The 17,555-nt window shown below is 42.3% G+C and overlaps 1 protein-coding gene across 1 annotated transcript in view; it reads left to right on the plus strand.

The window, feature by feature from the left end:
- Positions 1–17,297, plus strand: part of LOC127427780 (dynein heavy chain domain-containing protein 1) — a 40,621-nt gene extending 23,324 nt beyond the window's left edge. Inside the window, exons 31-43 of the mRNA XM_051675556.1 lie at positions 105–536; positions 670–895; positions 1,157–1,276; positions 1,362–1,538; positions 1,710–1,888; positions 1,989–3,002; positions 12,440–12,617; positions 12,715–12,840; positions 14,885–15,110; positions 15,219–15,310; positions 15,569–15,718; positions 15,829–16,460; positions 16,559–17,297. Coding sequence (XP_051531516.1) covers positions 105–536; positions 670–895; positions 1,157–1,276; positions 1,362–1,538; positions 1,710–1,888; positions 1,989–3,002; positions 12,440–12,617; positions 12,715–12,840; positions 14,885–15,110; positions 15,219–15,310; positions 15,569–15,718; positions 15,829–16,460; positions 16,559–16,939 — 3,933 coding nt within the window. The 3' untranslated portion in view covers positions 16,940–17,297. The remainder of the gene's footprint in view (positions 1–104; positions 537–669; positions 896–1,156; positions 1,277–1,361; positions 1,539–1,709; positions 1,889–1,988; positions 3,003–12,439; positions 12,618–12,714; positions 12,841–14,884; positions 15,111–15,218; positions 15,311–15,568; positions 15,719–15,828; positions 16,461–16,558) is intronic.
- The last annotated feature ends 258 nt before the right edge of the window (positions 17,298–17,555 follow it).

Consider the following 17,555-nt stretch of genomic DNA (forward strand, 5'->3'; position numbering starts at 1 on the left):
TAAAACTCACTGAAACGGTTTTAAATAAATAGGAATCTTTAAAGTTCCTCAAAATAATTTTTTGACAACTTGGTGCTTTACATTTTCTCTTTTTACTTCATCAGGAACTGGAATTTTTTGACTGCTCTAAATTAAGTGATGAGATGATTCAAACTTTGGGGCAGTTCGTACATGCACCAAGCTTCCAGCCAAGTTATGTGCGAGATGTGAGTCAGGCATGCGAGTCTTTGTGTCATTGGGTTAGGGCAGTTTACCAGTATGCTTGTGTACAGTGCCGTATGGTCCCTAAAAAGGCTCAAAAGCATGATTTAGATGTGCTCATGAAAGAGAGTCTAGCAAGGTTGAGGGACGCCAGGCTGCAAGAAGAATCAGCACGGGAAAGACTAGAAGACCTGGAGAGACAGCAGGAGTTCAACAGACATGACATGGAGTTGCTAAAGGCTCAGCTTAGCACAGCAGAGGCACATGAGAGGGAGTCATCTGCTGCCCTCAAGCTGGTGGAACATCACACTGAAGACTGGACATTGGCAAGAAAGGTAGCTAAAAGTTGTATACAAGTATCTCATGTTGACAAAGAGTAATTCAAACAATGTGCAGAGCTGAGTGTTCTTTTTTAAGTATGCTTTTTTTTAAAAAAAAAACTAGAAAGCAATACTTTATTTATTACAGGAAGAAAAACTGAATAATCACAATATTCCAGGCGACGCTCTGTTATTGGCAGCTACTGTAACATACTTGGGTCCATTTGGGCCTGATATTCGACAGGAGCTTCTGCAGAAGTGGTACAAACTTTGTCTCACTGGTGAAATTAACATAAAATCTGAGGACCCACGTATAACAATTTTTAATGTAGTACCCCTTACAGCCTCTGAAAACTATGTTCCCATTCCTGTAAGTAAGACATTTCAAATAGCCTTGAATCGGGCACTTGGCCTAGATCTGCACCTCATTCAGGGAGATTACTCTGATCTGGTCCGGAGTGTTCTAATCTGTGGGCACAGAGTTCCCTGGGTTCAAACCTGGCCTCTATTGGCAGATGTACCTCAACATGAGGAGCTCACCTCAAAAACATTGTTTCCTTCTGGTCAGTATTACAGTACTTCTGTGAGTATTTCTGTTATTCAGAAACTCAGAGATACCTTTCAGTAACAGTGAGAATTCATATTCTCTTTATGCAATGTTACAGGAGATGAAGAAAAATGCCATAAAAAGGGACTTACAGTTGCTGCTGATGATCCAGAGTTACTTGATAAACTAAATCATGGAGCAGAAGAAGGTCAGTGATCTGCACAGTGTTCCATGCTGACATAAATGTTGTTTGGTCTCTAGTTTCATTAATTTATTTGCTCATATACTTGCAGGTCTAAGAGTATTGGTGACACATATTGAACGAGCACTGCAAGACCTAAAATTCCTTGAGGTGTTTGTTCAACTAGCAGGTCGTCAGCCTCTTGATCAGAGCCATCCTGTTAAAGCTGCTCATTCTGACTTTCACCTCTTTATGAGTACTTCTCTCCCAGTTCGAGATCTGGTAAATGGTGAGAGATCCTTCAAGTCTTCTTAACTAAAACAGAAACTTCTATTGTAGGTATAGACAATCTATTTAGACAGTTGATGTGTTCTGCATTGATGCTGCAGTATCCTCATAGTATGTTCCTTTTAAAGTCATTTCCTTGAGTTTTAAATTCCCTTTCCATGTTTTCTGCTAGAAATTCACCCTTCCTTCCTGGATGATGTTCAAATTATCGATCTTTCTTTGAGCACAACGGAAGTTAAAGATCTTATTTTGGCAGAACTGATGCAATCAGAATGTTCAAAACTGTGGACTCTACACTGCCAAGTACAAACAGAAAAACAGACGCTACAGCATAACCTTTGTCAAAACAAGGTCGGGTGGCAAAGAATTTTAGAAAATTAAAGAAAATTCTTATAAAATATTATCCTTGAACCACAGCACAGAAAAAAATAAATCTCTGTTATTATTGCAGGTTTCCTTGATAGAGTACATCTTGAATAATTCCACACCACTGCTTCTGGACCCTGAGTTCCTCCCACATGTGGATACATGTCAGAGTGTCTCTCTTGGACTTAAGACAAAAATCAAGAAGCTGACCCAAGAGATAGATCGTCACAAATCCCTAATGGCTGATTTTTATGGTGTCGCAGAACTCACCACAGCCATTTACAATGCTCTACAGGATGTGGTCCAACTTTCCCCTTGTTACCTTTTTACTCTACACAGTTTTCTCCTCACTTTACGATCAGCTTTAGCCCAGAAGAGCCCAGATATGAGGTTTCATGGAGAGATGGTGCCGAGTGCAGTCATAACTGAGATTACCCAGAGGATTGTTTCTCATTTTGTCTCTCAGTATAAATCATGCTTGTTCCAGAGCCATTCAGCATTACTCAGATTGATGGTATCTGTGGCACTTATTGTGCACAATGAAGGCTGCTCTGATGCTGAACGAGTTACTTTCCTCAGAGGATTGAGCGACTTGAAATTTCCAGAACGTTTTTTAGCACTATCCACACAGTCTATCCCTGAACTTCCGAGCTGGATTCAAACACACACGCAAGATGATATTTATCTCTTAGAGACAATAGCACCCTTCAGAGGTCTAGTGTCATCTCTGGTAAATTCATCCAAGTTATGGAAGGAGTATCTGCACTTTCCTTCATCCACAGTAATTGGACCTGTCCCTTGTCAGTCTCACTCCCATTTGTCCACAATGCAGCGTGCTATTCTCTGGAAGACGCTGTGTCCTCATTGGCTAGCAGCGGTGGAAGAGGACCTTGCAGCTTGTGTGCAAGGAAGTATGCTGCATTCAGTTGTTGCTGAAGGCCCTCCAATAGGCTCTCCAGAAGCACTCTCCAATCTTTTGTCCAAACATGAAGGTCCTGTAGTTGTACATCTGCCAGATAAAAATGAAGCTACACCTGTAAGAATCCATCCTCTCCACTTGATTAAACAAGTTGCTCAGTACCAAGCAGAAAAGAAAGGGGTAAGTTAGTAAAAATTACATGGAGATGGTGTGGTGTAATGGAGTGGTTAAGGATCAGGATTGATAACTGGAAGGTTGTTTTCAACCCCTTTAAGTAGCCATCACCATTGTGCCCTTAAACAAGACTGTTGCTCCCATAGGCAAGAAAAATCAATAAAATTCATTTCTCAATAGTTACTCCTAGACAGCAATGAGATATAGTCCAATTTTTATGGCCAGAGTTTGTCAAGTGATCCTTGTTTTGCATGTGTAATTGTATTGTATTTGTTGTCTAGTTAAAGATTAGACTAAAGTAGGGGTCTCAAACCACTGGCCGATAGTTTCAAGTGTTAAAGGGATAGTTCACCCAAAAATGGAGATTCACCCATTGTTTACTCACCCTTTTGTTGTTATAGCCCCATATGACTTTCTTTCTTTTTCTTAACAACATGGAAGGAATTGTGAAAAAATGTGTGCTCAGTGATGTCATACAGTTGCAGTTTATGGTGACTACCTCTTCAAGCTTCATAAAGGAAGCAAAAGTATAATTCAGAAGTCTCATAAATTATTGTATGCGAATCATACCTGGTTCTAAAGTCATATGATAAGGTTTGGTGAAAAACAATCTTATGTATTATTTAGTGAAAATGCTCACTGTCTGTTACTCATGTGCAGGTTCATGAGAGAGTAACAGAATACACAGCCCTGCTTTCGAGATGGGGCATTCAAGCAAAAACTAGTTTTGATTATCTATCACCACAACAATAGTAACAACAGAACACAACACCTCTGCACACAAACCAGAGAACATAACTAACAAAACATGTCTGAAGAGTCATAGACTAGATGCATTTCTATACTCAGCCTTATTTGTATGAAGTGTTGTACACGGAAATCAAACAGAGATATGGAAAAGGCTGATGCAGCCACACATACATATTCAGAAGCTACAGACAGATAGTACAGGCAAGAGAAGAAAGTGAGACCTCAGCGAAACCTTTGGTAAGTGTGACCCCCATCGGTCAAACTCAAGTTGTTTGTAGCCGAATAGTGAGATGCTGGCTTCAATATACTGTTACGACAAAGATTTTGGACTGGTGCCAGTTCACAGTGGATGGGTCTGCACAGCGCAACACCGCAACATCGCAAATAGAAACCAAGCGGTCAACAGAATGTCCCGACACTCGTTGGGGCTGGTTTGGACAAAAACTCTTATTAACATAGAAAAGATACCTTTTACCGCATATTGTTTGGCATCTGGTTAGGACATGGTGTGACTGTGGCTGCCTTCAGCCTCTTCCATCTCTTTCTTTGATTCCTGAGTACTCCAGTTCAAAAATATAAGGCTAGGCATAAAAATGCATCTCACCGTCGACTTCAGACTCTTCAGACATGTTTTGTAAGTTCTGTTCTCTGGTTTGTTCTTTTCTCTGCTCTCTATTAATGTTGCTGGTGGTCCGGTTGAAGCAAAACAAAGAGGTTTCTCGCTTGAACACCCTGAAAAAATGGTTGGCTCTTAGTAGCTCTTCACCATAGACAAGCTGCTGGCTTAGGGTGCTGACCCACCAAAGGCTGTCCAATAAGAGACGAAACGAAGACGCACTTGTTTTATGGGAATAACCCATTTATTGTCACCACTCAACAGACTGGTTTGTGTGGCTGTGTTGTGTTTTGTTTTGTTGTGGTTGTCTATAAATTAAAAACAGTAACATAAATGTAAATATACATAATAATAATAATAATGAATTACAACAATGAAACATTGGCAATAATACAGCACAATAAATAAGATTAATAATTAAACATGAACATTATTAGCAAAAAACTGAAAGCAAATGTAATGCAGGCTGTAACTTCTATATTATATGCAGCGCGCAGCTGTAACCTGACACCTTGTAAGCGCTGCAAAGCTTGTATAGTGGCACTCTGTCTGGGCTATGAGGGCGCATGCATGTAGCAAATTGTTTACAACAATTCTCCCATTAAATACAGAGAAATACAGCGAAATTTGCTTCAAACAGGAACATAACATGTAACAGTAACAACAAGTGTAACTCTAGCACTTACAATAATAAAGATATGTATACAAACATACGAACTAGAGTGTTACAGGCACGCTTATTATGAATGCACACATACATATAGATATCGTTACATCACGGGCACAATAACTCGTCTACATGAGCGAATTAACTTTTCATCGCCTATATAATTTAGGATTGCAAGCTTACTTTTGCATTCACGCAAAACACTTTGTCCAAAAGGCGAACTATAAACAGTTATTATGCCGCTGTAACTTAATCGTCCATCTCCGCATCCCGCTGCACTGAACTACTGTCTCTGTGAGGGCGGGGGAGATCACCTGGTCAAGGTTTCTGGACGCTGATTGGCTCAGGCAAGTTGTTGTGTGTGCCTCAAAATACAGAGGGAGAGATTTGGTAGAGAGAGGTTAGAGTGACAGCAAACAATAGTCTTTTTTACAGCCGCCCCCAGATTTCCATATGTAAATATATACACAAAAAGCTTCTAATCTACTGTGGGGTTTACAATTACTTAATCAGGAATGGCAGGTAATTGTATAAGGCGTGCAACTGGCCGGGTGTATGTTTTTCTCCCACCTGAACCTTGGCTGTCCTCACTCTAGTGTCAGCTCCGGTGTATACTTCTGTCACCTTTCCCACTGGCCAAAAATCTCTGGCTAGCTGAGGATCAATGATCAGCACTGTAGTCCCAACCTGGATGTCTGGAGTTTCATTTTGCCATTTTTTACGGATTTGAAGACCAGGGACGTAGAATTTGAGGTAATGTCTCCAGAATTGGTCCGCAAGGATCTGGCTGTGACGCCATCGACGTCGGCTGATCAGCTCAGACTGGGGGTATACTGTCAGGGGAAGTGAAGCATCTGGCCGCCCCATTAGGAAACAATTTGGCGTAATGGGGTCAGGATCAGAAACATCAGATGATGTATATCCAAGTGGTTTGGAGTTTAAGATTCTTTCAGTCTCCACCAGCACAGTTTGAAGGACCTCAAAAGTCACTGATTGAGTTCCTAGAGTAACCATCAGTGCGTTTTTCAAAGAGCGAATCTCTCGCTCCCAGCAACCTCCAAAGTGTGGTGAGTTAGGAGGGTTGAAATGGATTTCAATCTGCTGTTTAACCAATTGTTTCTGCAGATCTGGAACAAGAGCTGTAAAGGCTTCCTTTAACTCTCTTTCACCTCCTCTGAAGTTTGTGCCTTGATCTGACAAGAGCTCGTGAGGTTTCCCTCGTCTAGCCATGAACCGTCTGAGGGCCATAAGGAAGGAATCGGCTTCAAGACTATGGAGAATGTCAATGTATACTGCCCTGGTGGTGAGGCATTTAAATATTATTCCCCATTTTTTTCATTACGTCGACCTGCTTTGACAGTATAGGGACCAAAGCAGTCCACACCATTGGAGTAAAAGGCAGGCTTGAAAAGACGTAGTCTTGCTGGGGGGAGGTCTTCCATTTTAGGTACCTCTGGTTTCTTTCTCCATTTCTGGCACTCTGCACACTGTCGCTGTAAATGCTTTATGGCCTCTCTTCCACGTAGAACCCAGTATTTATGCCGGAGTTTAGTGAACACCCTCTCAGGACCTGGATGACAAAGTTTTGAGTCATAGCTTTGGATGACAAGTTTAGTGATGTGATGCTTTGCATCCAGTATGATAGGGTGCATGTTGTCAGGCTCAAGGTAGGGACATCCGCCGACTCTGATTAATTTCATTTCTCCATCGAGTTCTGGGCCCAGTGCTCTTAGTCAGCTGTTGCGGCCAAGCGGTGTACTGGTCCTTAATTGCTCTAAGTCTGATTTAAAGCATTCTTGCTGTGCTTGCTGCAAAACACTAATCTCTGCACTTCTGTAGTCACTGGCTGTGGGCTTACCATCTGCCACCCCTTGAAGAGCCGTGAACTTGATTTGCTCCTCGAGAGCCTTAAACTGACTGAAATTAGAGGATGTGAATCAGACAAGAGTACTGGAACCGGTCTTGCGAAGTTCATTATTGTCTATATCAACTGGACTGGGGCATTCAGGCCACATATTGGGTGGATTTTTCAGGAAAAGCGGTTCTTGGCTCCAGCGGCTTCCAGGGCTGAGCTCACAGAGACTCTTTCCCCGAGTGATGTCATCAGCTGGATTACTTACGGAGGGTACATATCACCAGTTATGTTGCTCTGTGAGATCTTGGATTTCTGCTACCCGAGTCCCAACAAATACTTTGTATCTGCAAGAGTCAGATTGTAACCATGTGAGGACAGTGGCGGAGTCCGTCCACAAGATCATCTGACGTATGGGCAGGTTCAACTCAGTTCTGAGTACTTTGGCAAGTTGAGCTCCTGTCAGTGCAGCGCACAATTCCAGTCGGGGAACAGATTGTTGTTTTTTTGGTGCTGCATGTGATCTTGCTTTTAGGAAAGCTACCTCTGTTTGCCCATGTTCGGAGATATGCCACAGAGCCATAAGCATGTTCAGAGGCATCACAGAAAATGTGTATGTCTCTTAGGCTCGTTTCTGTGTCTTTGGTGGGACTACAGTAACACAGAGGACGAACGATATTCTGTAGGGCTGGAAGAGCCTTCTCCCTTTCAGTCCAGTTTATAGCAGATCTGTGGGCAAGTGTGGATCATCCCAGTCCTGATTTTTGTCCCACAGGCGTTGTACAATGATCTTAGCGTGAGTGGTATAATGGATGAGGTAACCCAACGGGTCGTACTGGCTGGCCAGGATTCTGTATACGTTGCGCATTGTGGTCTCACTATTGTCCTTGGCATGGTATTTGTAGGAGATTGTGTCTGATGATTCCAGAGGAGCCCCTGTGTCGATTCCTGAATGTCTGTTTGGCCTTGTGAAATCCAGAGTTCTGCACTGTCCGTTATGGCGTCAGGGGGCAGGTGACTTATCCTTGAAGGGGTGTTGCTGGACCACTGCCTCAGCTCAAAGCCTCCATCTGCCAGCAGGTTCTTTATTCTGTCAACGAAACATTTTGCTTTGTCTGCTGAAGTGAATCTTTGTAGGCAGTTGTCTACATAAAAGGGTTTCAGCACAGAATAGCGGACATCACCTCCAGGCTGGCTATGATCAAGGATGTGTTTCTGGAGTGCAAAGACGGTGCAGCAGGGGCTGCAGGTAGTGCCGAAAGGGAGGACTTGCCATTCCTACACACTGGGTTGTTCCTGTACATTTAGGTCTCCACAGAGGAAATGCAAGAGTGGTTTGTCTTCTGGGAGCAGTCTAACTTGCTGGAACATCCCCTTGATATTGCTGCTGACTGCCACTGAATGTTCCCTAAATCTGAGTAGTACAGCAAGGAGGGGTGGCCCCAACACTGGTCCTGGAAGCAGAAGCTCATTCAGGTTTTATCCATGATATTGGAAAGAGCAGTTGAAGACTATCCTGTTCTTCCCATTGTGCTGCACCATGTGATGCGGGATGTACCAGGAGCAAGAAGGGTCTGTCTCAGCATTCTGTGGCAATTTGCTAACGTAGCCTGATTGTTCCAGTTTTGAAATCTCAGCCATATAAGCAGCTGCTTGCTGTTGATTTTTTTTTCTAGTCTCCTTTCAGTGGCCCTCAGCTGTGATATAACTGTCTCTTTGGGTGCTCTGAGTTCGGGCATGTTCCTGACATGCAAGAGAGGGGTGGCATACCGCTTGACACCATCCATCTCAACCCTTACTGTCTTCCTTCCTAGAAGTTCCACCGCCTCCTGGTCCAGTCTGGATCTGACACAAATCTTTTCATTGCGCCAGGGTAGTACGTCCATCTGCATAATTTCTCCACTTGCTTGTAGAGATCTGACTCTGGGAACGAAACTGAAGTGAACAGACATAGCTGTTCATTCATGTCTTTCCTCAAGTGTTGGACTGGGCCATGTAATGTCCAACCAAGACGTATCTTTATAGCCACTGGTCCCCCTGGAGGGCCTAGCCTTACTGGTTCCCGGGAGTGATCAGATGGGGGTAATCTGATCCAATGAGCAGCATGGGAAAGACCATTTCAAAATCATGCAGTGGAAGCCCTTTAAGGTGCTTATATCTCTCCCTCAGATTCTTCACTGGGTGTGTGTGTTCTGCTAAGCTTAAGTTTAGCAGTGAAGGCACCTTTGGTGTGATACTATTTAGCAGGTTGAGCAATTGGGGAGATTGTAAATTAAACTGCTGCTCCACTGAGGACTTGTAACTCCTGCTTGATTGTTTGAAGCAGAAGGTCTTCAGGCTGCCCTTTGAGGCCCAACTGCTGAGCTGCACCGTGGAGGAGGATAGTTCTCTCAGATCCATCATCCTGGATTGTGTATGCATTCATTTTCCTCTTTCCATTCCTGAGAATCACTTTGCTGATTTTAAATAGAACCTTTCAGCTGGTAGGTGGCTTATGGATTAGGAGAATCTCCTTCGTAGTGTTGAGCAGACAGGTGTTGGTATCAGCAGTTTAATCTTGAACAGGCTTTGGATTCCCTGGCTTCCCAGCACTAATGTCATGTAGGGCCATGAGGTGTCAGCTGCTGCGCTGTCTGCAACGCATTTTTAGGTTACATTCTGCTGACTTATGAGTTCTACCACAGCGCCAACATCTGTTATTGTCTTTGATCCAGCTTCATTTTTGGTCTTTAATAACCTGCTTGAAGTTGGTACAGTTGTTGAGGGAGTGCTTACAGTTGTTACAGTAGGGGCAGTAGGGTCTCAGAGAAGTCCTAGATGGTGGAGCAGACAGTGTAGTCTCAGACATTGCCTTCTCAGTGCCCAGAAAGATTGTGGTGCTTTTAGTGGCTGGATTAGAGTCTCTGATAGTCTCTCTTGTTCATGTCAAGGGCCCTCTACGTTGATTGCTTGCATACCTTATAGTGTCCTCTTGAACTTGGATTTCAAACTCCAGCCATTCTACAAAATCCAGAAATGTAGGGATGGGCACCCGATGTGGATGTGCAAACCTCCAAAACCCTGATCTCAGGTCATGCGGAAGCTTCCCAAGGAGCCGAGGCACATGAGACCCGCGCTGTAACTTAAAAGTACCATTCCTGCCTAATTGCTCCGGCATGCCAACCAGTAAATGGACTTTGAGAGCAAAAAGTCTAAAGGCCTTCTGGTCTCCACTAGCAATGTTTGGGCCATCCATTAACTCTGCAATCCGCTGGAGGGCTATTTGATGTGGCTGGCCATACTGCTGGTCTAAGGCAGCCATTGTCCTTGTGTAAGGGTGTTGCGAATGGCAGTATGAGTCAGCGATTAGTAGAGCCTCCTCTAATTTCAGATGGTCCATCAGAATCTGGAATTTGAATCTTTCTGTTGCATTAGCTGGGAGGATATTTTCCAAAGCAATTTTCAGTTGTGAGAACTCTCTTGGGTTGGGATGTATGAAGTCAGGAATCGTAGGAGTTGGACCTCGATACATCAATTCTTGTTCAAGGTGAGGTGATGGAGTAAGTGACCGGCATGGCGTTTGTGGAGGTCTGGCCGGGTCTTGAGAGTCCCAGTTTGGAGAATTTGACAGATCTTGTCTGTGGGAGTAATGCACCTCTGATCTCTGACCCCCTTCTGGCCTATAATGGTAGGAGGAGCTCTGTTTAGTCATGGAGGCAGATACTGGAGTTGGGCGGTGTGGAGGACTTCGAAGCTTATCTTCTGTCTGATGCTCTCTTTGAAGTTTGAGGCGTGGAGCTGGTACAGATGGTCTGAAGTTCGTTTCATCAGGACGTGCCTGTGGCTGGATACGTGGTGCAGGTATAGGACGACTGGAGTTATACTGCCTCGAAGGGTTGACAGATAAAAGGGACTGACTTTCAGGATGTTGATGATCCATCTGAATTTGTAGCTGCTTCATTTGTTGCTTGAGCTGAAAAAGCTCCTTTCCATATTGGTCATTTGCGCTCTGGAATGTGTCCCTTTCCTGCTGTATTATCTGCATGACTTTGCATGTTTATTCTCTCTCCTTACGATGTCTGATGTAGATTTACATTCCTCATCAGACCACTGTAGCAAACTGTCAGCCTCATAACCTAGTTGCAGTGGAGTAAAGCCAGTTGCGCCTTCCTCTGCTTCATTGCCCTCAGCCAGTCTGGTTGAATGAGTGAATCGTGACATGGGTTGTGAAACAGGCTTTGGTATAGTGAAGCCAGTGAGATCATACTCATCGTAACGTGCGGGAAGGACAGTCTTCCTCCTGACTCGCACAGTTGACTCATCCTCTGCATATTATTGCATCTTCTATCTCTTTGGTAAGTCCAGAAATCCGGCTCAAAAGACCATGAAAAAGTGGTTGGCTCTTAGTAGCTCTTCACCATAGACAAGTTGCCGGCTTAGGGTGCTGATCCACCGAAGGCTGTCCGATTAGAGACGAAATTAAGACACAGTTGTTTTATGGGAATAACCCATTTATTGTCACCACTCAACAGACTGGTTTGTGTGGCTGTGTTGTGTTTTGTTGTGTTGTGGTTTTCTATAAATTAAAAACAGTTACATAAACGTAAATATACATAATAATAATAATGAATTACAACAATGAAACATATTGGCAATAATACAGCACAATAAATAAGATTAATAATTCAACATGAATATTATTAGCAAAAAACTGAAAGCAAATGTAATGCAGGCTGTAACTTCTATATTATATGCAGCGCGCAGCTGTAACCTGACACCTTGTAAGCGCTGCAAAGCTTGTATAGCGGTACTCTGTCTGGGCTATGAGGGCACATGCACGTAGCAAATTGTTTACAACAATTCTCCCATTAAATACAGAGAAATACAGCGAAATTTGCTTCAAACAGTAACATAACATGTAACAATAACAAGTGTAACTCTAGCACTGACAATAATAAAGATATGTATACAAACATACGAACTAGAGGGTTACAGGCACGCTTATTATGAATGCACACATACATATAGATATCGTTACCTCACGGGCACAATAACTAAGGATTGCAATATTTCGTCACTATACCTTACTTTTGCATTCACGCACAACACTTCGTCCAAAAGGCGGACTATAAACAGTTATTATGCCGCTGTAACTTCAGCGTCCATCTCCACGTCCCGCTGCACTGAACTACTGTCTCTGTGAGGGCGGGGGAGATCACCTGGTCAAGGTTTCTGGACGCTGATTGGCTCAGGCAAGTTGTTGCGTGTGCCTCAAAATACAGAGGGAGTGATTTGGTAGAGAGAGGTTAGAGTGACAGCAAACAATAGCTTTTTTTACATGCCCCATCTCGCAAGCATGGGCTTTTGCTCTCGTGCACTCTCATGAACGTGCACAAGACAGGAATGGTCGTACAGCAACGGCCCCTATGAAGAACACCACCTGGCTAGTTTGCAACCCCTGGACTAAAGCATCTTTGCATCTTGCTTTTTGTCACACAGTGATCATTATTTATAATGGATATACCTGTATCTTTAAATAATGTGTTGCCATGGATCAGCTTTGTCATATTTGTCAACAGGTGAATGTGAATTTTATTTCTTTCGGGAATGGTTGCCATGGAGATACTGTTCTCTCATCGCTGGACAGTGCTATCCAGAATGGCCACTGGCTAGTCCTTAACAACTGTCATCTGCTTGACTGTTGGGATGTCAGAGTTGTGAATGAGTTAACACAAATAGTGTCATACACTACAAAAGGTGACTCCAATAATGGTACAAATTAAACCCACCTAATTATCTCATTCTAAACCAACTGTTAACATCTATGGCCAATTCCTTGTCGGTTTAACCTTAGGGAATTTGACAGATCTGGAGGCAAATGGAGGGCCTTTTCGTGATGGTAGAAGCGTAGTAAAGTTTGTGCATCCCTGTTTTAGACTTTGGCTCATAACCAAAGGTGACAACCCTCAATCAGTTCCAGGTAGGCAATGCTCCTCTCATTTAAATTAAAATAACTAGGCATCATAGTGACTACATTATGAAATATATATGTTCAAAAGATTAATACAATAGTTTTGTATATTATTTTTAGTGTCATGCGGTGCATAAACCTTGTATCCCTTCAATCCTTCACAACGCACACACACAAATACACCACGTAATATTAACCCACAGTCACCAATGCGCCGCAGTGGCTTGAGGCTGTCTACACTGGATGCGTCAAAGCGAACGTCCTAAACTGTTTATTTGTATTGTTGGCAGGAGTAGCGCCAGTGTGTGCTGCACAGAATGGAACAGGCATCTGTTTACTGTTTATATTAATAATGTTGATTATAATAGGATGCATTTACTTTTGATGTGACACACCACTTGCATCCGGTGTAGACAAGGTAGTCAACATAGGCCTATTTTCAGTCACACTTTTTCTGTGACCGAAAATAGTTATTCCGAAGCTGCACCCAACGGAGGCCGTTGACACGCCAATTGTGAGAACAAAGTTTCTTTGACATGCCAATAATTTATGATTTTGCACAGCCGAGGAAAGTTGTCAATTAGTCCATTCATTTAAAAAAAAATGTCATCCGGATACTTCCCTGTAAATCATCCATGGATTTAAGACTACTTGCTCTGTCTGTAGCTGGACATGTCCCGCTGTTCATCGTGGCCTCAGGTAGAGACAGAAAAACGGCTGCAGGAAGGGAAACTTCCCTGACTTGCGTTCAAAGCATAACATTCTTCTCCTCTGAGCTGTGAAGGTGCAGATTGCTAATGCCCAACCCCCAAGGTGAAAATAATACATTTAATTGGTCAGATTTTCTGTCACTCTGCAAATACAAATGAATTACAGAAACCTTCAAAATCTCATGTGAAGGGGGACACAGTAATGTAGTATTACAGCGTGATAGTGAGCCGTTTTGATTGGCTGTCACGGACCGCTTACACTCCATCAAACGGGAACAATGTGAGGATATTACATTACATTTGAGGTTTTTTTAAGTTGTATATTTATGTACTGTATTTTAATGCATTTATTTAATGCACATATATTGTAAAATAAACGGGGGGAAGAACATTTCATAATTTATGTGGGTTGACTGCGTGCCACTGTTATTATTAAGATATAATATAGTATCTAAATATTTTACAGGAAGAGTTCACCCAAAAAAAAACAAACAAAAAAAAATTATCTCATCATGTACTCACCCTGATGCCACATATGTCTTCTGCAGAACACAAATTAATATTTTTAGAAGAATAGCTCTTTAAGTCCATACAATGCAAGTGGATGGTGATCAGCACTTTAAAGCTCCAAAAAACACAAGACAGTTGTAATAAAAGTAATCCATATGACTCCAGTGGTTAATTTAATGTCTTCTAAAGCAATACGATCACTTTGGGTGAGAAACAATTCAATATTTAAGTCCTTTTCACTACAGTTGTTTACTTCCAGTCACTCTTTAATGCACGCCCATGAGGGAACCCAGTTCATACAGCCTCTCGGTTGATGTAAGCGTGTTGGCATGTTCACGCGAGAACTTACGTGACAACCGGAAGTGCAGCTTGATTTGTTTACAAGAGAATGCTGTTTACAAGCTTAACTGGTTTTGCTTTCATTTGAACATGCCAACACGTTTACGTCACACCAGAGGCGGCGTGAACTGGGTCCTCTCATGAACGCGCATTGGAGAGCGACCAGAAGTAAACAATTATAGTGAAAGGACTTAAATATTGATCTGTTTCTCACCCAAAGTGATCATATCGCTTTAGAAGACATTCATTTAACCACTATAGTCATATGGATTACTTTCAAATCCAAAGTTGAATAAACTCACACGATCTCACCAGGAAGTAGCTGAATCACAAATGTTCAGTGAACTTAACGCATAAGTGACTAAATTCAAAATATCATGTTTCCTTTAAGAGAAATCTAAGTTTACATATCAGCTGATCCCAAATGCAGATCTATATTCTGTAACATAGAAATGCTGAGATGAGTGATGTTTATAATCTATCATCTGATACAGTTGCAGTTAGAATCAGTGCCTTCCACTTGGTGTGGGATTCCTCCTTGGATCTGAAGGATGAATTGTGGTCCTCAGCTAGACTAACGCTATCTGCAGCACTCTCCTTCTCCTCTCCCGGACACTCTAAGGACACGGTGAGGCCACTTCTGCAGTGTGCCATCCTGCACTCTGTCCTGCTGCAAAGACAAACATTCAAACACTTGGGCCAAGGGCAACTTTACTTTTGGTGAGGATTAGCTTTGTGGTTTTGAGCACTGAACACATATGAGTGCAGAATAAAGAGGTACTGTATGTTACAAAACAGTCTTACCTAAAATCTTTTTTCATTTTGTAGGACTCAGGAAGATCTGCTTGCACTGATTGACGCACATGTCCGCATAGCCAAACACTGTAGTGATCCCACTGGTGCATTAGAGTACATAGCAGGTACTGCTGTGACATGCAATGCTTTACAAAACAGTAGCCATTAAGGTGCGTTGACACTGATGGAGTTTGAATCTCTGGAGTTGCTGTACTTTTGGCATTACTACTCAATTGCAGTATGCAGCATGTGGATGAATCACATGAGCTCTGACTTTCTTCTCCTCCATTTGCAAAAAGTTAAACTCTGCTCTGAGGTTAAAACGAGTGTTAGCGCCCCTTTAGTGAATTAGTATTTACTGGGTTGATATGCTTTCTCCACAGGTCACCTGGTATATGGCAGTCACGTTTCAGACCATGCTGATCTAGCAGCTGTGCGGAGTGTTGTTAGGGTGTGTCTAGGACAACCATCTACATTGTGGGGACGTGGCCCTCACATTCTTTCAGATATCATTAGCTTTACAGGAAGATTTGGTATGTAAATACACACATCACTTCAAGATCTTATAATAATTAGGCTTTATATTTGTCCATAATTGCTTTACATACATTAGAACTGAATGTTTCTTTTTTTTTTTTTTCAGATGCTGGATGCCTATTGAAAGGCTTGAGACGTCGTATTCAGTCCATCACTAGTGGTACTGACCCATTAATTCTGGGCTTTAGTCCAAGTATGGCAGGTGATATGGTGAGGCTCAAAAGTCACACCCTCAACATTCTACTGTACCAGTCGCAGAGCATCTACGGAGATGTCATAGGAGGCCACGGTTCCCCTGTAATGCAACCCCAACAACTTGAAGACTACAAGCAGGCTTGGGAAAGGTTGCTAACTTTGCAAGACAAGTTGAGACAGAGGGATAACAGCATTGGTGTGGGAATGGAATCTGCATTTCTTGGTCCATTACATTGTTTCTTCCTGGCAGAGTGGGAGTGTTTGGGCAAGCTGGTGTCTTCCTTGCTTTTGGAAAATTTTAAGCCAATTAAAAATAACATAATAGGCTCCACTCCTGCATATCTAACATCATCAGCTCTCTCACGTCTAGAGACTCAAGCAGAACTTCTCAGATCATACCTGTGGGAGGAGTCAACCAGCATTTCACCTCATGCTTATCAATTGGCTGCCTTTCTTAATCCCCAAGGCTTTCTGGCAGCTCTGATCAGAGATGCAGCCCACATCCAACAGAAGGATATCAGCCTATTCTGTATGCATTTCAAGGTAAATCTCAATTTTTCAAACACAGACTGGAAAGAGTCTGGGAACCAGAAATGAGACAAATACAATATACAGAGCTTGTTTCCTCTTTTGTCACTCAGGTGCTTGGTGATACAGTAACACCATCCTCTTCACCCCAATGTGGTGTCTGCCTGTCTGGACTTGAACTACAGGGAGCGTTGTGGAATCCAGGGCTTGAAGTTCTTGAGGATACTCTGTCCCCCGAATCTACTCATTTCCCAGCCCTCTGGGTCAGTGCTGAAAAGGGGGAAGGTGACAGAAGCTCTTCCATTAATAGCCCACATTTTAATTCCTCCTCCCTACCTCTCTATTACTGTCCCTTGTATGTAAACAGACAAATTACAGATGGAGATCACTGTCTATCTGCTGACAACATTATCACCCATGTTCCACTTGCAACAAAGTTAGATCCAGTGCTGTGCACTATGAGACGAGTTAGGTTAACAAGTACTCTCTTATAATACCCCCAGTGAGGAATGGTTTTAAAAATCTGATCTGTGAAGAAATAAAAGGGAAGTATGAAAAACAAAATGTGTCATTTTGGCATTAACATTATTGCAAACTTGCTTATCTTACAGATGGTGAAACACATTTGATAATCTTTCATAGAAAACTTGGAAGTGTTTAGTGGACTTATTTTTATGTCATACATTATCAACGATTTTTGATTTTTTTGTTTTAGTATTCACTTATAAAGACTACTAGAAAGACCAATGTTTTGTTTTTGTCATTTTTGTCATTTTGTGCTCTTAACATTTCATGTGTGTTAAAAATGAAGGTGTTAACAAAAACCTATACATATACTTAATGGAGATTGTCCCTGGATTCCAAATGGCATAAATGATGCCTGCAGAGGGCACTTCGAAGTAAGAACAATCATAATCACCATGCTGTAAAATCAATCAAAACAGAATTTCAAATAAAAATGACTTTTAAAGTGAGTTATTTTTAACCCCACTCTTTTAAAGGGATATTTCACCCAAAAATTTAAAATTATCTCATCATTTACTCACCCTCATGCCATCCCAGACGTGTATGACTTTCTTTCTTCTGTAGAAAATATATTTATCTTAGCTC

This window comes from Myxocyprinus asiaticus, chromosome 37 (assembly GCF_019703515.2).
Source record: "Myxocyprinus asiaticus isolate MX2 ecotype Aquarium Trade chromosome 37, UBuf_Myxa_2, whole genome shotgun sequence".
Lineage (NCBI taxonomy): Eukaryota > Metazoa > Chordata > Actinopteri > Cypriniformes > Catostomidae > Myxocyprinus > Myxocyprinus asiaticus.